This window comes from Cydia fagiglandana, chromosome 20 (assembly GCF_963556715.1).
Source record: "Cydia fagiglandana chromosome 20, ilCydFagi1.1, whole genome shotgun sequence".
Taxonomy (NCBI): domain Eukaryota; kingdom Metazoa; phylum Arthropoda; class Insecta; order Lepidoptera; family Tortricidae; genus Cydia; species Cydia fagiglandana.
The window spans coordinates 6,881,847-6,904,632 of NC_085951.1; the positions used below are offsets into that span (position 1 = coordinate 6,881,847).

General features: G+C 39.4%; 1 protein-coding gene across 1 annotated transcript in view; it reads right to left on the reverse strand.

Annotated features, from left to right (window-relative positions):
• Positions 1-22,786, reverse strand: part of LOC134674577 (flotillin-2) — a 352,073-nt gene that overhangs the window by 3,129 nt on the left and 326,158 nt on the right. Inside the window, exons 4-7 of the mRNA XM_063532694.1 lie at positions 1,948-2,180; positions 779-898; positions 493-600; positions 15-121 (exon numbers count right to left, since the gene is read on the reverse strand). Coding sequence (XP_063388764.1) covers positions 15-121; positions 493-600; positions 779-898; positions 1,948-2,180 — 568 coding nt within the window. The remainder of the gene's footprint in view (positions 1-14; positions 122-492; positions 601-778; positions 899-1,947; positions 2,181-22,786) is intronic.

Consider the following 22,786-nt stretch of genomic DNA (forward strand, 5'->3'; position numbering starts at 1 on the left):
GCAGATAAACTCACCGCTTGCCCTCGGCGATGGCCTGTAGGCGGTAGGCCTCGGCCTCGGCAGGCAGACGCACCGTAGATACCAGTTCCTCTTCGCGACGGAGGATCTCCATCTGCTCCACCTGTAACCCAGAAATGAACGATTATGGCGCATCATATCACGATGGTAGATTGGTAAGTTATCTTAGTCTGAAGGTAACCTGAGTAATATCAAATATTAACGTTGCTTTGCCGATCATTTAAAGAGTAATTATGAGGATTCTCATATGACGATTAGGTTCCCCACTGTCCCAATGGATCAATGCATAAGTAAGTGTAAGAGTATTACTATTTTTCGCCAGAAGACAAATTGGAAATTTTTCATAACCCAGTTTTCCTATGAGATCTGGGTAAGCAAACCACTGGTTTTTTTGGACGCAATCTCCCGCTTGTTTATTTCTTATTGAGATCAAAAGGTATTATAAGTTTTGCATCTACAGACGACCTAACATACCTCGATTTGCTTACGGCGCTCCACAATTTCGATCTGAATCTCTTCGTTACGAATTCTCTGTTTAATCTTCGCGGCTTGCAACTCGTACGCTAAAGCTGCTTCGGCTTTCTGCAATACAAAGATAAAACCCGAGTTAAATTTATTGCCAAACACACAAGAATAATGATAAAAGGTATGTCCATAAGTGTTAAATATTAGGGTCACTTGAGTTGCATTAATAGCAAAGGTGGGAAGTAACTTCAGTATCGAGAACATTTTCTGTTTGATGCAGGAAATTTCCACTTACAGCTGTGTTGACTTCCTGGTCGAACTGCGCTTTCTGCAGCTTGAACATCCTGGTGTTATCCTCTATCCTGGTGTCCATCGAGTACTTCACGTCCATGGCACTCTTCTCGCACTCAGCTTCCTGAAGATAAACCAAAGACAACGTTAGAAAGTCACAAACATTACTTTCTTGATTTACATACACATTTTTTTGTGATGTCTGGTAAACAGTTGAGTTCTCGTATTCGTACTACCTACTCGGTTGTATGTAGTATGTAATTCATGATGATTTTCTAAAAGATGACAGGAGTAAAAGTATTTCAAAAAGCATGAAATATAAATGAACTGTTCGTGATTGCGTCACCACTAAATAAGGTGTTAAGATCCATTTCTGGTCAAGGTCTGTCTGTCGTGAGGCCATTTTCATCAGTTAGATTGTATGCAAATCAACTCAATTTGTCAGTCACAGAATTTAGGTTGTCATTAATGCCTGTATTTATACATTTCATACGTTCATCAACAATATTTCAATTCATTACCTGTAGTGACAACGGCACAAACTTCGTTGGAGCAAACAAACCCAATTCGTTGGAGTAAAATATCGTGAAGAAACCTAATTAATCCCAATAAGGTCTAGTTTCCAGAGGGAAACAACTCAACTCAGACGAGTTGGAAGGTCATAAAAGTGCCTGTGTGTCCTTCGAAAAAGCGAAGATGTTGATGATAGTCTGCAATTACTGCAGTAGACCTCATGACAGGCCAACTAGGTGACGGTTGACGGTATCATAGCATAAACATTGTACAACAACAATGGCATTAACTATTTCGGAGCAAACATCATCATCATCTACAACTACCTAAGCATGTACAAGTTACCCACCCTGATGCCAGCGTCCCTATTGGCCTGCGCGACGCCAACGTCCGCATCGCGCTTCACCGCCGCCGTCTGCGCCTTGCCCAAGCTCTGCAGGTACTGGATGTCATCGTACACGTCCTTGATCGTGAACGACAGGGTCTCGATGTACAAGGATACATTATATTGTGATAATGACACTAACTTTGTTGAAGCAAACATAACCTTAATACTGCGGCTCACACAGCTGCGTCGCTCTTTATCACCGTCTTTCCCAGGGTCTAAAAGAACTGGTCTTGTGAAAGGGAAATTTGCACAATCCAGTAGAAGTTACCTACCCTGATGCCAGCGTCCCTATTGGCCTGCGCGACGCCAACGTCCGCATCGCGCTTCACCGCCGCCGTCTGCGCCTTGCCCAAGCTCTGCAGGTATTGGACATCATCGTACACGTCCTTGATCGTGAAGGACAGGATCTCGATGCCCATCCGGCCGACGTCGGGCGCCGCCACCTCGCGCACCAGCCCCGCGAACTGGTCTCTGTCCTTGTACACCTCTTCTACTGTAAGCGTTCCTGTGGACAAGAGAAACAACTATTAGGTGGAAGGAATCGATTTAAGAGGCTTCTTAAGATTCTTCTTTCATTAATATCACCAGCTTGGGATCACTTAATTGAGCTTTAATTTAATGTAATTTAATTTAATGTAGTGTTAATTTTTAATTTTAAGCTTATGTTCAACACAATAATTTTATTGTTATGAATAAATAAAGAATAAAGAATAAAGATCCTCTTTACGAAAGTCGAACGACTATGGAGTAAAGTTGACCGAAGTCACTATACATATTGTGATGTTCCATCTCCTATTAATGACTTATTCTGATGTAAAATTATTAAAAGTGTAAAAAAGATGTTCGACCTTGATTTTTAGCCATTTTAATTTTGTTTGCGTGTTCGTAAAATTGATTTAATGACTGCTGTAAAATAAATACATTCATTCATAATAAACTAGCCTATTAAGACACGAAGGTACGTAAGTAATGCACGTTTATATTGAGCGCTTCAACTACATCTGAAACCCAATTGCAGCAGGCCAGACTTGATTGCAAAGCTAGTGAAGAACGAGTGCTTCACAATACAATACGAAACTAGATATTCTACTGAATAATGGCCTATTGGCGTAGTAAACCTAGAAAGCCGTTATACATTTCAAATATAAAGGTTTTTATTCCAGAATAAAAAAACAAAGTTTTGTACGGAACACTGAAAAACGACATTCAATTTAATATTCGGAAGCCTTTGATGGCGCAAATATAACCATGAAGTGCACTTATACCTCTTATAAGCGTAGCATTTAGTAGCTTTATTTGTGCGGTTTAGCTGACATTCGCAAATATTTGGTAATTTAACATTAAGCCAAAATTTGTTCAACGACATTTAATTCCTCGTTGATAATATGACCTATTCTGAAGCTCCGTCCGCTATTAACAAAGTTTAAAATTAAAGTTAAAGCTAATCAACAAGAACGTCGTCATTCCAGAAATTACCACACCTTCTATGTTTCCTTCTTAGATGTTCGCGAAGACAATTGTTTTCCTTATTAAACCCCGCAGTGGAAGCGGAATGGCTTACTTAACTCGAATTTACGATCGCGCAATAAGCAATTGTGTCTCTTAAGGTACCTATATGTATTCTTAGATTAGGATGAATATATCGTGCAGCAGGAAACCTAACATACACTGAAACTTACAATAAAATTATTCTTCGCATCGCGCGATTCCACATGTCAAGCTGCGTTAAAGTGACATTCCATTTCCAACTGCAGCTGCAATACTGTTCATTTTCTATGGCAATTGACAATGACAGCGACGCGTTTCCATAGTAAAATGAACAGTATTGCAGCTGCAGTTGGAAATGGAATGTCACTCTTAGATGCATCGAGCGACTTTTGACAAGATTTGCTAAACACTAATGAAATAATAAGTTTCTGACCTCTCATTGTCCGAATAAAATGACAGGCTGCCGATAAGATGACTGAAGATCATGATATGTGGAAATGGTGATAGGGAGATTAACTCACTTCTTGACATTCAAACAAGTCAGTCCGAAGGTGAGTGCGAGCGGCACCAGGGTGAAGCGTAGAATTTCCATAATGCACTGTGATCACTGCCACTGTCCTTATCATGAGTCTCACTTCAATTCCTGCCCATCACAATTCATTGTCTATTTGTATTTTTATTGATATTTTCAAGGAAGACATTGGCTAGAGTTAAAATATTAAATAGAAAATAATCCCTCTCTCAAGTCTACACTTATTTAAAGTTAAGTAGGTTCACGTAGGTCTGCGATTTTAACTTTTTTCTTTGAGTAATCGTGAATAAAATTTTCAACGCTGACCTGGCCATACTGTTTCAAGTTGTGAATTTCGACGGCTTAGATTACAGAAAAAATATTGGTATATTTTATGCAAATACGAACAAAACGCGGGCAGCGTATTAGAAATTAAAATACAACTCTTTCAAAGAAAATAACCTGTTTTGAACGTAAAAGCTTCTACTCTTAATTAATAAAAGTACATAAAGCCTTATTTTATACCTTATCAGAAAAGGTGTAAAGAGAAATCATTCCCAGTGTTGGTAAGTTTTCACAACGTCGACGGCTAACCCCAACCTTCGCCAGCCTCTGAATTAAATATGGCTGTATACACAAAAACGCGCCTCGAAAAAGCCCTGAAGTCGCGTTCGAAAGAGCTAGATGACTTTTATTGCTTTTTGTTTATTCTAGAAAGGTTATTCCAACATGTTTCAATTAGGTTTACCACGTTGATGAAAAAATAACAATCGAAAATGTTACTGTTGTATTGTGAATACAATAAGCAACATGAGTAAATAATAAGCTAAGTAAGTCTTATATGAGATTAATTTTGACTCTACAATAATAAAATATTATTCTATATTTTGTTCATAATTTAAAAAAAACTAACATACCTAATCATCAATAAATATAGAATCAAAACTTGACCACGTAATATGTACCAATAACATCAAATTACAAAATAATTACAACTTGCGAATTTAAACACTTTTTGTGCTCCTATGTTGTGAATTTCAAATAGTCTCCTTAAGCAATCAAATCTGTTGAGTTAATTTGATTTCTTGATTTCAATTTGCCACATTCTCAATCGTTTTCGGATAAAGTTGTTCGGCGGATAGGGAAGAAAATGCAACATTGTTCGACGAATAAATAGAAGTCTAATCTTTTTTATAAGATTTGAAGCGTCTTAAAGTCAGCAATATAGGTAAGTTATAAGAGTTAAACGATTTCGTTTTGGTTTGTATTTATTATTTGGTAAATCTGAGAAACTGCATAGGTAATTTTATTAATTATCTACTGCAGTTACACTTACGTCTTACGTTCCTTTCACTGCATTTCCAGCGTATCATTATGGAACCTGATAAGTAGGTATAATGACAGTGGGCTGCATTAGACCTTGAATGCACTTCCGTGCATACGCAGTTATTTCTTAGTACTTGCTAGTATTACATATCGGTTATAGGAACCCTGCGGCTTAAATTTAAAAGGACGTATGTTTGTGTTTAACACGTGCACAGTTATGTGTTTTTCTTTTAGATATCAATAAAAACTGAGCTGCTATAGACTCGTTTAATACACAGACGTGTCTACGTAACGAAACAGAGCACATACTTCAATAATATGTTATGCGCAAAGTAAACATTTACTTGCGACGTAGAAACATAAGTAAACATAGGTCACACGCTATACATTATGTGACGTATCATGCGCTGTTGCTATTAATATTTAAGGGACGTTTGATATGACTTAGGAAAAAAAAATCCTACATATTTTACGTGCAAGTTACGTGTACTTAACACAAAAGAGTTGGTAAACAACAACCTAGGTAAGGTTATTTATTGGTTTTAAGGAAAATAGCTTTGCTATGGGGCAAATGCGTTCTGCACGCGTATTATGGTTAGCTATATGCACGTGATAAAATACCTGCCAATTTTATCACCGCGGGATAGAAAGTGACGGACACCGTTTTATCACGCTGTCACGTAGACAAGAATTGACTATCATATGAGTTAGCCTTCCTGCGGGCGCAGCACGGTTCCATTTTTATCGAATATCACTATGCGCGTCCCGTTCGCACTTACATACTTGTGACAGGCATGGTGACAAGCGATAAAAAGGCTACCGTGCTAAGCCGCCTGGTGTAGTTAACGAAGAGTTACTCCAAAAAACTCAATTTATTTGTCGCGCACGATTCCGACGTAAAATTAAATATGTGGCTTTCAACGGGAAAAGCGTTATTTATGATTACAATACAAACTCATACAATTTATCGGAACCAAAAATGAAGCTATTGTATTACATACATATGATGAATAGCTGTCACCCGCCGTATCGAACAAAAGTAAGCATAAACGCTATCAATAAAGAGAATAATATTTCCGATGCCCAATAGGTAATATATAAAGACATCACCGAATTTCCCCGATAAATCACAAATGGTTTGATTTAGGGCCGCCATTCGTGCCCGGCCCTTCCACGTGAATTACTTCGGTCTTTATCATTTGCAATTATTTCCATTTACTCATTGTTCCCTTGGCCTTGGCGGTTGGGCATAAAACGATAAAGATTTTTATTGAATTTTATATAAAATGGGTTATGATTCAGGAGGGCGACACACGTGAGGTTGGAATGTCTGTCTACTGAATTTTCAGGGTCTAATTAGAATATCCTCTCTACAACCAATTCATGATATCTACGAAGACATCTTATATTGTATTAATAAAATTTCTTCGTTGATTTATTATCTATGCGAACCATTCATCATGTATTTTACCCTTGGTAGGTAACAGTAACAGGTATAGGTAGACACAAATTAAGTAGGTCATATTTTATCTACACCATTATGAATCTCAGTAGGTAAACAATTTGTACGGTGAAATTCCCCCAGCAGACAGATTTACATCGACAGATTCCAAATTAAGTTACAAGGATTTAACTCGCAGTCACTTCCTAACTCCTCCTAATTATGCCATAAATTTTAAACTGTACACTTTTGGCACTGACTGTCTCTATTGTAAACGTACGCATTTATACTTTCACAGAGCCAAACATAACTAAACACTGCGTACAATCTCGAACGTAAGTGTAACTTCCTTCATAGATACGAAGTAAATTGGATATGTGACAGGCGATCAAGCAGCGCTGACGCTTATACCGGTACTGTGATGTTAGTTTGTATCTTCCACGCTAATGCAATGCTCTATGAGATGGTAAAGGGGTTATCTCTATTTGCATAAGGAACGATATAAATATTGATAAGGGTGAGGCATGATTGCCACTGATAAAAAAAAATGAATTCTGCGCAGCGTTATCAACTAAGTACCATATTCTTGATATATTTTACTAGCATACCTGGGTCCTGGGTTCCTGTTAAAATTCGAATTAAATATAGATTGAAATGGTTGAGCACTTCGCTTTTTCCAGATTTGGTTGGTTTGCAATGGCTTTTAGTACTAATTTCCTAGCGTGAAAGATTGCTTCATATAAAGAGGCCGTATTAAATAATGTTACGGTTAGAGCTAATTTCAGTTTAATTTTAAAAATGTTTCTAGTTCTACTCTATCACCCAGGCAAGTCTTCTGGATTTTCCTTTGTTATTAAAGTTGAGTTTACCTAAATTAGTAGTATAGTAAAACACTTTATTGCACAAAACTTAGGTACATACTTCATAGGTAATCGTATGTACATCACGTTATACCAAGTTACGGATTCACAGACAAAATGGTATCGTCTTGGGTCGTCCTGGGTTGATGATCATCATCAATATAGCTTCTTAACTTCTTAAAAAGAAGTGGAATTTTGAATTATAATGTCACTAAAAAAGTTTTTGACCCAATTATCTTTGTCGCAACTTCACCACGACGACGCACACATGGCCTTTGGCAAAATAGCACCAATTCAAAGATCAATAATGACAGACTGCATGTAAAAGGGCCTATTCGACGCTAATATCTTTAAGTGTTAGTACCTACCTACATTCAAATGATGAACTTCTAAATAAAAGTAGGTAGCCCTGACAGACTAGATGGCTGAATGCCGAGCTCTGCGTAGGGCCGAACACCCAAAGCGTCCAAGAGAAGCGAGTTTCTACGCGAGGCTGAAGGCTAAGCTGCGGGACGTTAGCAGTGAAACACAAAACCACTGTAGGTACATGTGTTAAAATACATAAGCTGAAGACCGACCTCCGCGTAAGGTGAAGGGCTAGAGATTCTATCAATTCCTGCAATTTCTTCAAATATCTGACCAAGTTCCGCGAGTACTAACCTCCCGCAGCTCGGTCTTCAGCCTTGCGTGGAATTGCGACTTCTCAATTATGATACTAGGGGAAATTGTAGAAAGCGCGTACCTGTCGGACGCTCCGGGCCTTCGGCTTTACGCGGAGTTCGATCTACGGGCTTCGCATTTAGACACTGGCTATGCCCGACTCTTTTTGCACGAGGGCTCCGAAGGCGCCCGACTTTGGAACGCGTGCATCGCGCCACATACGTCGGGCTAAGCCCCACGCTTTAAGTATGAGGGCGCCAAAGGCGCCCGGATATGGTAAGCGTACAGCGTGTCACGTACGTCGCGCTACGCCCAACTCTCTTAGTATGAGGGCTCCTCGACTTTGGAACGCGTACAGCGCGCCATATACGTCGGGCTAAGCCCGACGCTTTGAGTATGAGGGCGCCGAAGGCGCCCGGCTTTGGTAAGCGTACCTACAGCGTGTGACGTACGTCAGGCTACGCCCGACTCTTTCAGTATGAGGGCGCCGAAGGCGCCCGGTTTTGGAACGCATACAGCGCGCCACGTACGTCGGGCTGCTTTGAGTATGAGGACGCCGACGGCGCCCGGGTTTGGTAAGCGTAAAACGTGTCACAACTCTTTTGGTATGAGAAAGTCGAAGGCGCCTGGTTTTGGACCACGTGCAGCGCGCCACGTATGTCGTGCTATGCCCGACTCTTTTAGTTATATTCAAACCCTATCGCTTAAATCGAAGTTCACACGTTTAGATTTCAATAGGGCGATTTAGTTCCTAAAATTATTTTATAAAAATATACCTATACAAGTCATGTGGATGATTTGTATATATTTTTATGATCAGCGGTAAATACCCTTTTATTTGATAGCTCACTACATAAGATAGAAGAATTTATTTTTCTTAGCACATTTTGTAAATCCTTATTTAACCAAAATAAGATTTAAGCGCGTATTGTTGTATACATACATATGTAGGTATATCATCATAATTATAGATGTGGGTAGCCGAGGAATGTGCGGTAGGTTGAGAATTAAAATAAATCAGTCTTGGTCTAGCTATCTTGGTGGTTTTACTTAGATCCCTAATCCTGAATACTACATGGTGTCAGGTGTAAATAACTCGGTGTATTAATCGTAAATCGGACGTCTCGGTTGTTTAGTGATGACGGGAAAAGAAATTGCAGGGTCGGCCGCTCAGAATAGTGGCTATGCAAGTTTACAACAGCCGCCGCCGTTATGCGACGGCGGCAACGGTAATATGGCGGACAATTGGCGTGATTGGAAAAAAGCATTCGATTGGTACTTGGTAGCTTCGGGGCGTGATGGGGCATCGGGGAAGGAAAAGTGTGCGTTATTCTTACATATCATTGGTAAAAGTGGGCGTGAAATATATGAAGAATTGGACTTTGAAGAGGCCGAAAAGGACGATTTTGATGTGTTGTGCGAAAAGTTTGAATCGAGGTGTGACCCAACAAAAAACATTAACTTTGAGAGACATCTGTTTTTTGAGTGTTCTCAGGGAAGTGACAAGTTTGAGAAATATTATGCGACATTGAAAGTGAAAAGTAAATCGTGTAAATTTGGGGATCTAAGGGATAGCTTGATTTTGACTCAAATGATAAGGGGGATAAAAGATGGCCAGCTGAGGGAGAGGATGCTCAGAAAGTCGGACTTGGAGTTAAAAGACGCCGCAGCATGGTGCAGGGCGGCCGAGGTGGCGAGCGAGCAGGCCGGGGCCGTGCGCGCCGCGGAGCCGCCTGCGCCGAGCGCCGCCATCGAGCCCGTCGCGGCGCGCCCGCGGGCCGCCGGCCGCCCGGGCCCGCCGCCCGCCCGGCCCCGCGCCACGACCGCTGCCGGCGCCGGCCGGAGGGAGCGCCGATGTTGGAATTGTAGCTACACGCATGACGACAACAGATGCCCAGCTGTGCAAGTGACATGCTTCAGGTGCAATAGGAGAGGGCATTTCGCGAGATGTTGTCGGTCGTCCGGATTTGTGAGTCATACGATGCGTGAGTTATCGTGTCAATCGACGGAGGAAATGAGCGAAGAGGAGGAGTTTATGATAAGGGGAATTGAAATTGGAAGCGTTGACAGAAAGGACTGGTACGAGTGGATAGTGGTAAACGGAGCACGGGTGCAGTTTAAATTGGACAGCGGTGCGGACGTGACAGTTATCTCGATAAACAATTATGTGGCTGCCGGATTTAATAAGCAATTATTATGTAAGACGAGTTCAATATTGAAAGAGGTTAGTAAACATATATTACCAGTTGTAGGTTGTTTTGAAGCGGATTTGAGTTTTAATGATGCTATAATTAAACAAAAAATATATGTGCTAGACGCCGACTGTGACAATTTGTTATCGCGAGATGCTTGCGTACAATTAAGGTTGATAAAGCGTATTTATGAAATTAAAGACTCCTGCATTAGTAAGATGATAGCGTTGCATAAGCACATTTTTGAGGGAATTGGGCAGTTACCGGGGTTGCATAAGTTAACAATTGATGAAACTGTCCCGCCTGTTGTTAGAGGGTCTCGAAAAATACCAATTAAATTACGGCCAAAATTAGAGGAGGAGTTGCAAAGGCTTCAGCAGTTAAATATAATAGTGCCGGTTAGTGAACCGACTGATTGGGTGTCCAATATTGTGATAGTAGAAAAAGCGGATGGGAATATTCGACTATGTCTGGATCCTCAGCATTTAAATAAAGCGATAAAGCGAAGCCATTTCCAACTCCCCACTCTTGATGAAATAACGGCTAATATCTCGGGTGCCATGTATTTTTCGGTGTTAGATGCGAGTAAAGGGTTTTATATGTGTGTTCTAGATGAACCTAGCTCAAAACTTTGCACATTCGCGACCCCTTTTGGGCGCTTCCGCTTCCTCAGGTTACCGTTCGGGGTCAGTTGTGCGTCAGAAGTTTTTCACAGTATAATGTATAAATTATTTGCAAGGCAGGGTGTGGAGGTGTTTATTGACGATATATTAGTTTACGGAAAGACGCGAGATGAACACGATCAGAGGTTGGGGGAGGTAATGCGTGTAGCGGCAGAGTATGGGGTTAAGTTCAATAAGAACAAGTGTGTGTTTGGTCAGGATACTGTAAAATTTTTGGGCCACATACTTGATAGAAATGGGATTCGGATTGATCCAGATAGGGTGAAGTGTATCGAAAATATGCCCATTCCGGAAGACAAAAAAGGGTTAGAACGCTTTATAGGCATGACAAATTATGTGTCTCGTTTTATTCATAATTATTCAGATAAGGTGGAGCCGTTAAGGGAGCTATTAAAAAAAGATGTAAGTTTCGACTGGCATGAGGGGCACACGAAAGCATTCAATGATCTTAAGCGTCAATTAGCACAGACGCCGACACTTAGGTACTACTCGCCCAACGAGCCGGTGACGGTGTCGGTGGACTCGAGCTCGCGCGGGCTGGGCGCGGTGCTGCTGCAGGGCGGGCGGCCCGTGGCCTACGCCGCGCGCACGCTCACTCCCACCGAGTCGAGATGGGCTCAAATAGAGAAGGAGCTCCTCGCTATCCTGTTTGGCTGCAGTAAGTTTCACCAATTTATCTATGGGCACTCTCAGGTAACGGTAGAAACGGATCATAAGCCATTGGAGGCTATTTTCAAAAAGCCACTGAACGAGACACCGATAAGACTACAACGTATGTTATTAAAACTGCAAATATATTCTTTAAGCATTTGTTATGTACCAGGACGACTGATGTACGTGGCTGACACGTTGTCAAGGGCGACCACGGACTTAGGCGGTAGGAGCGATCACCGAGTACAAGAGGAGGTAAATTTACACATTAAATACCCTGGTAAGTAACCTACCATTTAGTAGCACTAAAATGCAGGCAATTCGAGAGGCAACCAGAGTAGACCAGAGTTTGTGTGAAGTAATGGGGTATTACAGAAAGGGATGGCCGCATACCAAAAGTATTGTAACTGAAAAAGCTAAGTCTTACTGGGAGGTCAGAGATGAGATCCATGTCGTGGAGGACGTAGTGTTTCGGAACGACTTGGTGATTATCCCTAGTGGTTTACGGGCCGAAATGATCAAGAAGGTACATGAGGGTCATCTCGGCATCGAGAAGTGCAAGAGACGAGCGCGCGACGTGATGTGGTGGCCGGGCATGGCGGCCGCCGTGGAGCGCGCGGTGCGCGAGTGCGAGACGTGCGCGCAGCGGCGCGCCTCGCCGCCGCGCGAGCCGCTCGCGCCGCACGCCGACCCCGATAGGCCTTGGCAGGTGCTTGCAGCTGATATTTTTCAGGTAAGGGGAAAACATTATTTGCTCGTGGTCGACTATTACTCCAAGTACGTGGAGGTGGCCACTATAGTGGATTTGAGAAGCGCGACAGTGATAGGTATTTTGAAGCCTATGTTTGCACGTCACGGGATACCGCAAAGATTGGTATCAGATAACGGTTGTCAATTTGTTTCGCAGGAGTTTAGAGAGTTCGTTAGGGATTGGGATTTCGAACAGGTTACTAGTTCACCGCATTATCCTCGCTCGAACGGTCTTGCGGAGCGTAATGTGCAAACAGTCAAGAATATGATCATAAAATCACAAGAAACTAAAACTGATTTTTACGTGGCACTGTTGAATTTTCGCAACACACCAATATCGGGTGAAAAATACTCACCTGCTCAGTTATTATTTGGTAGGAGATTAAATACAAAGTTACCGGTAAAAAGTAGCCTATTGAACCCTAAGACTCCGGTGAGAAAAGAAATAGCAATCAGACGCGATATTAAGAAGGACAAAGCGAAGCAATATTACAATAGAGGAACAAGGTCATTAAAACCATTAACAGAGAATGAGCAGGTGCGTATTCGAGATCCGACCGAGATAAACGGCAGAGGGCGCTGGGTGCGCGCACAGGTGGAGCGCGCCGCCGCCGAGCCGCGCTCCTACTGGGTGCGCACGCCGGACGGCCGCCGATACCGCCGCAACAGGCAGCAGATCATACCGGCGGCGCCGGCGCCGCCTAATACTGACAGCTCTGGCAATAGTAGCAGTTTAGGGCCAAACATTCCAAAATACTATTACGATGACTTGGAGGAGTGTGGCGGAGGTCAAACACCGGGACCACAGAGTTCCCGTGGGCCCCAGGCCACAGCTGATCAAGATTCCGCTTTCCGCTACACTCGTTCAGGCCGGCGAGTACGCACGCCTGATAGGTTTTAGTTATAAAACTGAAGTAGATATGGTATAAGGATTGCCTATGAATGATGGATTTTGCTATATAAGTGCGCATACGTGATACGTGTACACGTGTAATACGTGTAAGTATGTAATACGTAAGTAAAGATATTGTCCATAGGTACCTAACTTCTAAAAAAGTTTAAAATGTCAACTAAGTAGTATATAAGGATATCATAGATATTCGTCTATAAATAGTTAATAGTTATATATTATTATAGGTAACTACTAACTAGTAAACAAGTCATGTGCAAAGCATAAGTAAACGATTTCAACTGCAGTGTATTTTAATACTAATTACAGTTAATAACCTTGTGATGAACCTTAATGCAATGTAATAGGGTTTACAATGGCTTAGTGCAAGTATCGCAGCATGTTAATGTTTTTTTTGTTATATTAAAAAAAAAATGTGTAGAAGTAAAAAGTGTAAGAAGATAAAGGTAGTGTTGCTGTAATGATAGTTAAATAAATATATAAACTTAGATACTAAAAAAAAATACATGTAAATATATGTATGGTCTTGTTATGCATTTAATAAGATAAGGTTCTAGTTTGATTTTGCTTGGCTACGTTAACTGTGTTTTAAGTTTGGTTTACCTAGTATGAAAATAAGCATGTTTATTAATAAGGGGGAAGATGTTGTATACATACATATGTAGGTATATCATCATAATTATAGATGTGGGTAGCCGAGGAATGTGCGGTAGGTTGAGAATTAAAATAAATCAGTCTTGGTCTAGCTATCTTGGTGGTTTTACTTAGATCCCTAATCCTGAATACTACACGTATGTTGCATATATATTTTAAATCGCCTTTCAAAGCTCTTCATTTTGAGACCCCACTCGATAGGTTTGCAAGATTTTTTTTTTCTAAACGTCACGCAATATTGTTTATTACGTCCGCCATATTGGTTTTATAATGACGTCATATAGCCTATGTCACCCGGAATGACGTAAGGAATCTAATGACATATCATACATCTAAATCGGTTAAGGCATTCAGAAGTTATGGTGGAATAAACTCACATAAATAAATATATAAATACATACAAACATGAACGCTGAACACAATACACTCTTTTTGTTTGGGCAGTCGTGTAATAAAAATGTTTTAGAGTTAGATGAGACGTCATAATGTTAGGAAATAGTATATCCGCGACGATAACCTATGTAATGGCGTGAGCAGTGTAAGGGTTGGTGCATAGAAGTCTTTATCGCTAGGCGATAAGCGTCCCGAGAAATATCTTAAGGCAAGATCTGTGCAAATAAAAAAGGCCTAAACGAAAAAAAAATACTTTTATGTGTACAGTCGCCATCAGATATATCGGAGTGGCCAAGGTGCTCACAAATATCTGAACAAGCCGCTATTGTCAAGGCGTTAGATTGCGTGCTCAGACCGTTTTGAGCACCTCGGCGTCTTCGATATATCTGATGGCGACTGTATCGTTTATGGATAGGTAGTTTGAGGTCGATGCGTAGCGGTAGTAAAGCACATGTGCTACCTAGGTACTAATAGGACAAAACGTTTTGACACAGAAAAAATGTTTCAATTTACAAAACATTGAAATACAGTTTTTTTTTAATTTAATTAACTATTGCAATCTGAATACGATAAAACAAAACCGGTTTTATTATTCGGATTCGTTATACTATTACACTACATTCAATCACGAATCACGATACGGTTTTGTAAATTACTATACTAAAACAAATGAGGATCGTGGAGACGGAAGTTTTCTGCTTTTCTTAACCGACAGTACTTACAGCCGTATTCGAACTTCAAGATATTCACAAGAGACGACACGTACTAGATCCATTCTAGATACGTTATAGTTTAGATATCAACTAGTTCTCTTTTACAGCGCATTCGGGCAACCAATGTCACTTTTACGTTAGATAGAGTAAGATATCTATTAGATGTGAATTGGATCTCTAAGTCATATCCTGTGGAAATCTCCAGAATCGCGCAAATGTCAAATTTGACAGGTTAGATCTTCAACATATCGTTATCGTATCTTGGTGATGTCTAAAAGATATCTAATAGATGTCTATTTCAAAATCCGAATCGGGCCCCTAATCTTAACTGTGGTCCCGATTGATATCTTGATTATACTCATTATCTTCTTTATTAAATAAGCATTGTTTCCCAATTCCAATTCAATTTCAGCAATTAGTCTGCAAACAATTGTCTTGTCTGCCGACCACTACCCCTGCATGCAATTTGCACTTGTGGACGTATCCAATGTGAACGGAATCTAGACACGCGGCAGCGTGTCAAGCCAAGTTCAAGCAAAGGAACTGGCTAGCCAGCGCCGAGTGTAATATTACACGAACCACTTGGTGCCACTTTTGACCCTTCTATAACTCAAAACATCTTTGACGTAAACACATAAAACTACGTGTGTTTAATTATATCTATAAGGATATCTAGAAGCCCAAATTTCATGAAGCTAGCTCAAACGGTTATAAAGGTATGAAGGTCAAAAAGTCGTAAATTTTAAGACTGACTTATGACTTATAGTACCTAAACCTAACCTACTTCCAGATGACCTAGAAGGATGAAATTTGGAATCCAGCTTGGTTATTGTGTGTAACCATAGGAAAAAATCTAAAAATAAAATAAAGTTAAAAAATAGGGGGGGTCCCCATACAAAAAAACCACTTTTTATTGGGACTGACATATAAGTACCTAAACCTAACCTACTTCCAGATGACCTAGAAGGATGAAATTTGGAATCCAGCTCGGTTATTGTGTGTAACCGTAGGAAAAAATCTAAAAATAAAATAAAGTTTAAAAATAGGGGGGGTCCCCATACAAAAATACCATTTTTTATTGGGACTGACATATAAGTACCTAAACCTAACCTACTTCCAGATGACCTAGAAGGATGAAATTTGGAATCCAGCTCGGTTATTGTGTGTAAGCGTAGGAAAAAATCTAAAAATAAAAAAAGTTAAAAAATAGGGGGGGTCCCCATACAAAAAAATATTTTTTTATTGTAGCGTTGGAACCGTTACAAGCAGATATTTGAAACTACCCCAATATATGTATTATTATATTTGCTATATTAAAATAAAGTTTAGTCAAAAAATAAGTGGTGTCCCCATACAAAAAACTTGTAATACGCTCTAAACAACCGGCCAACGGTGTGTCGTCGGCGGCGCGCGGCACCACATATTATACAAAGAACAGAAGTAAAAACCATACAGCGGAAACACAAGAAAAAACATTAAATCTCAATACCTGCCTAGTTTTCTTTACAAAAAGTATTGATATCCCACCAAAAACATAAATGTAAAAAAGGAGAGCCAAGTTCAATACAAAAATTATGCTTGGCTGTGGGGCTCGCCGCAAAAAGAATGGAGATCTAAATGAGTGCCACTGCCAAGTTCTATGCAAAATCCAAATATGTATTTATAGGAACAAAATAACATTATAAACAAGTATTAAACTCTATTTCTTTGATTTATTGGATACCTATAACAATTGCTGTTATTTAAAAAAATGTGAGATCTTAAAGTAGGTTAGATTTGGCTTGGCCAGGTTTTATCAGAATTACAATATATATAAAATGATTGATATAATGAAAACTGGCCAAGTCAAATCTAACCTACTTTAAGATCTCACATTTTTTTTTAAATAACAGCAATTGTTATAGGTATCCAATAAAGCAAAGAAATAGAGTTTAATACTTGTTTATAATGTTATTTTGTTCCTATAAATACATATTTGGATTTTGCATAGAACTTGGCAGTGGCACTCATTTAGATCTCCATTCTTTTTGCGGCGAGCCCCACAGCCAAGCATAATTTTTGTATTGAACTTGGCTCTCCTTTTTTACATTTATGTTTTTGGTGGGATAATCAAATTACGCCAAAGGCCAACGCCGGCCACTCCAAGGGACGCATTTATGCGTTAGAGGGAGCAAGTGATATTGCTATCTCATTCTATCGCATGGCTGCGTCCCTTGGAGTGGCCGGCGTTGGCCCATTGTGTAGAGGAGCCATTAGACTGGGCCTGAATTCTGTGACAACCAAATAGTTTAACATTCATGCTGAATATAAAGAGTATCAGTCTTAGCAATCTTGGCTTCGCATAGGTACAGTCGCCTCAGATATATCGGAGCGGCCAAGATACTCACAAATATCCGAACACGCCTCTATTGTCAAGGCGCTAGAGTGCGTATTCAGATTTTGAGAGAGACTGTAGAGGCGAACGAGTGTATTAACGTAGGTTTCGTAGTATCAGATCAAATCTACGTAGGTAATTAAATAACATGTAAGTGCTTTTGAGGTACGATAATTATAATGACTAAAGTTATATATTTTATAGGCTGATATCGGACATATGACTATTTAATTTCAGACATATTGTATGGAATATATTTATAATCACCGCTAAAGTCTGACACATTTCACGTTTTCAAATTATTCTTAATGTATTTGGTGTCAGTAAATAAAGTTTTGAAGAGTTGAAAAACATATTTATTTTTTTAATTATTTACTTGCGTAATAAATAATTGAACCATAGTTTACTTTATTGTACATAGTGTTCGTTTGTCTATTATGTTTGTTTTAATTTACTCTCAATTATTGCTCAAAGGTTGACTGGAAGAGATCCCTTATAGGGATAACTTCGCCTTTGTACATTATATATATTTTTTGTTCCATTGTAATTTAACCTATCTTATGTACAATATAGTGTTTACATACATACATACATACATAGATATATTAATCTAAACTAAAAGGCGTAATTGCGCTGTAATGAAAATGCTTCTCTAAAACAAATTGTATCCAAGTAAGAATGATGTCAGAACAATTTACTTAAACATCACAGCAAGCGAGCAGTTTTCATAAATCCATCAAGTGGGCCGGCTAACTCCAGTTGAAACTTGGCGGGCTTTCAGTTAAGATACAAAATACTTAATCCAAGTTACTTTAGCATCGATCGTTTATCACAATAGGCTTTTAAGAACTTTGGTAGGTCGCTAATGTACCAAACTGGAACAATACATGTTTGAAACCTTTAGTGGTTTCGACTAGTTATCGATATATTTGGTACTAAATTTGGTTTCGGATATTAGTCATCGTGACTTAGTTACCAATACTAACATAAAAATCCGTTTTAAAAGAATACCAGTTATTCACGACACAATTCAATTATATTATTTACAGTAAGTACCTAATATATGGTCATACTATTATTTATTCTGTGATATGGTGCTACTTTACCGCCCTAGTGCGGTAACTAGCACTAGCATGTACTGTAAAACGTTGTACAGTACACGTACGAAAAGGTAATTCGGAACTTGTGTCGATTTAAAAAAATACTCCCTTTGGCCGTGTTTCAATTTATCGCCACGAATTTCTTACTTTTCGCGCTTGTATCGTAATGATCAGGTATCGTCTTGGGTCGTCCCATTCGTTTTTCGTCAAGTTCTTAAATTAGTCCTATTCTGCTTTCGTCACCCATTCTACATTCGTCACAATCGTCGGTGGCTTTCAATGTAGAATGAGTGACGAAAGCAGAATAGGACTAATTTAAGAACTTGACGAAAAACTAATGGGACGACCCAAGACGATACCCGTAATGATACAGTTTATTATGCATAAACCTAATATGTCTGTGCCAGTGCAAAGCACAGATGTCTCCTGTTGACATTTAGCAGAGTCCCACACTCCGTTCCTATTTAACATGTTCTAGTTACCGTGCTAACAATGCCACGATACGATAATTATCAAGCTCCGAACACGGATGGTATCGTGGATTGTGGGAAATTACGAGCGCGAGTCACAACATTACTGTATTCATGTAGGTATAAGCTCAAAATGATATTAAAACCTGAAATTCACTGGCACCAAATAGCATGCCAAATCAACTTGATTGAGGTTGGACGAAATTGTACGATGTCGATTACCATCAACATGAGTATTGGGTTATTTATCATTTGACCCATACGAGCCCCGATGCATATGTTTTCGTCTACTAAGACCATTTTTTGAGGTTCTCGCGTTTGATCTAAAATAATGTTTTAGTTTAAACATTACTAATATTTAATGATTATACTAATGTAGTTTAATTTTATATGGTAATATGCTACAATAACTAAATCCAAATACAAGAAATACCGTTCGTACTGAAAGAAAAAATATAACGATTTTTTATTTTTTATTTGACGGGTGGGATTATAAGACTATGCGAAAAGGGCTATTACTAGAGAATTTTACTAGAGAAAGCAACAGGGCTCTGCCAATGTACTGACAATTTTGTTTCGAGCCCATGCATGCAGCAGTGCTGTAGGAGAGGACAATATGATTTGGACAACGTTTTTGAAAAGTATGTTTATTGAGCAATAAAAGTCTCGTGCAATTTTATTATACGAACAAAATAAACTACATTAAACATTACTATTATGGTTCCCATTACTGGGTCATTTTATGTTCATGTGCAAAATTTATTAGAATAAACAAAATTGTTGCGTGGAACTAGACGAACTAATTTGCATCGGGGCTAGTAAGGTAAAGCGGTGCTTGACATGCCAATACCCAATAAATGACACCCTGCTGCACCTATACCTATTGTTAATGATGTATGTTTAATTATGACATGGACTGGGATAGTTACAAGCACTTGGGAGGCTACTATCGTGATACAAACTAAAACTAGTTTTTTAACACATTCACTGCCCGTGACGCACATGTGCGTGCGTTCACCGTCATACAAGTTTGTTCCTAGGCCACGGGCAGTGAATGCTTTAATATTTATTTTAGAATCTACGTACAAAGTACATAGCGACTGGAAATGTAACGAAACAAGTCACCTAATTCCCGCGTACTATGATAAACTCGGTTGCGCGACCCGTAAGCCCCGGCACTCAATTGCGACAAGAAATAATGATACCAGTAAGGGTAACTCGGGTAAAGTGCTAATATACTATATACGGTGTATTAATTGCGTACCCAGGACATTATACAAGAGTCGCTTGGCTTGCGCTGCGGTCGTAATAAATCACAAACTTTCTGCCCTTGACACTACATTAACCCTTTCTGGTGTGAACGAGCGCAGACGCCTACGTCTTATCAAATAGCCATTCCATTACACACATAAAAACAGCATTACTGCCAAGCATCTGTCTGGAAATTGCGCTCTTTTTCACAGAGCTTTGTTTTTACATAAATCATTCGTCATTGTACTAAGCAGGACGCAATTACAAGTGACTTCGGTGGATTTAGGGTACTATAGTATCAAAGTAAGATTTTATTGCCTTAAAAACGCTTAATGGAAAGCAAGAAGGTTTATACTCGCTAAACACTGCCTACTGCTTGAAACAAATGTTTGTGACGTCGTCTTGACATCTTTTTTGCGGGTGCGGCTTAATCGACTTTTACGTTGGCGATATCATTCAATGCCTCTCAAAAACGATCATCCATCAAGGTGCGTAAATGAGGGCGCTACCTATCGAATAAATAAAAAATCCCGTCGGATTGAGATCTACCTTCGAAATTTTTAAGTCGGATGAAAAGATGAAGTAACTAAATACATACATATATGAAAATGGGTTGCACCTCGAATAAAAGCAGGCAGCGAGGGGTAAACCTTTAAGTAGTTAACATCTGTTTATGGAATACTTATTATTATATATATCTGGTCTATAGGTATTATATAATTTATTATTCGATTAATTAGGCTACTTACTTACTTCCTACTTACAGACTACTCAGACTATTTTTACTTATGTCGACATTAGAATCATACTTATTTTTCAACCATATCAATACTCAGATTGCTTAAGACCAAACAGCAACTGACTTATTACCTACTGTATTTGTTAATACCTACTAGTACCTACACAATTAATAGTTTTCGAAGTTTTTTGTTTTAGAAATAACTCGTATTCCCTCATAAAATCAGCACTGTCATAAAACACCGAGACGGCCACATCTACCATTATCTCCACCGAAATCAGGACCGCAGTGGCATGGCAGAGATTACTTTTATTGACACTTTCGATCCCTTCGCACGTAGCCGATATAGGTGCTTAGACGGGTTAGCCTCCGTGCTACGCAGTGTGTTAGTATGTAGTATTTAATCGAAGAGGAAAAATAAATACCTACAGTATGTTCCTAAATCAATGCCTTGAGGAAAAAATACACTTTTGGTCAGATCAACTCTAGCCAAGACAACTATATTTTTCTCTGAACGAAAAAGTACACGCACTTAATTGGATGTACTGGATACGTAGCATGACAAAGATGACTCTTGACACTTTCGATCCCTGTATGATATGATGTAGCCCATATGATATGTTATATTCGCGTGTATATTTAGCCTCTGCGCGTAATAGATACATGTATGTACATTCAACTGCAAAAGTTCATGGACACTTAATGAATGAAATCCATTCATAAAGTGTCCATGCACTTTTGCAGCTCGCTGTCAGATGGTATTTAGTTAGTCGGAAAAAAATCCCAAATATAAATAAAAACACTATTTCTCAGATCAACACTAGCCAAGAAATTTATACTTTTATCTGAACCGGAAAATCCAAGCACATGATATTTTAGCATTACGTGTGACAGTTTCGATCCCTCCACATAGCCGATATGTTAGTATAGGGGTAGTCTCCGCGCGTACCCGCCGCTCGCGACGGCCGCGGCGGGACTGGCTCGAGCCTCCTGACGGCTCTACTGCCCTGGTACTTACGGCACTAAACTCCTGGGGATATGGAAAAATATCTGATAATACTAATTATGAAATAAATAGGGGATCAAACTGTATTCTAAATAAGATTAATCGCTAAATAAACATTCGACCATACACAAAATAAAAAATAAAACATAATTTCACTTAATATTGCACTTTCAACTAGAATATCACTTTTATTAGAGTACCTAACTACTGAAATTGAGTTTGGATTCCTCCGACATATCAAAAACATCAAAGTATTAAAAGGCATTTACAAAGGTCATTCTTCATACAATTTCATACTGATGCGTTCGTTTTGACCTTTTCATAATCGCTCTGCTTATCTGTTGAATTTCAACTTACATCTCAGATTTCCATTTCCGTTCCGTTTCTAGGGAAAACTATTGTGACACTTTAGGAAAATTACAGCTCCACTGAATTGAAAATATAGCTGAAACACGTTATTTTACGTCCCGGAAACCTAATAAAGCTCACTCGATCGGTTCCGGCAATATGCGAAACAATTCTGCAGACAGCTGTTCGAAAGAAAAGAGCTGCCTTTAAAGTACACTTCAGAGCAACGAATACGGGTCACTTTGTGTTCAAATTCTGTGTGAAGTAACCCGTTTTCATGGGTCATGAGTTTACATCTCTCACATAAAATGATTTATTAGACTGGAAGCAATTATCTTTAGTACGGCGCTATTAAAGTTAACGTCACTTGAAGTATTTCTATTGGCCGTGGAAGCGCGGTGTTACAGTTTGTTTTGACTTTTGAAGATACTCTTTATGGACCCTTTGCGATTATAGGTCATTCGCAATTCTTTGATGTGAGATTATTTTGTCATTAAAAGTGAGCTTTAGTTAATAGTAGGTTGTTAACCAAGGGATGAAAGGCACTCATTTCTGCCGAGGTACTTTGGAAAATCCATTTATACCCAAATT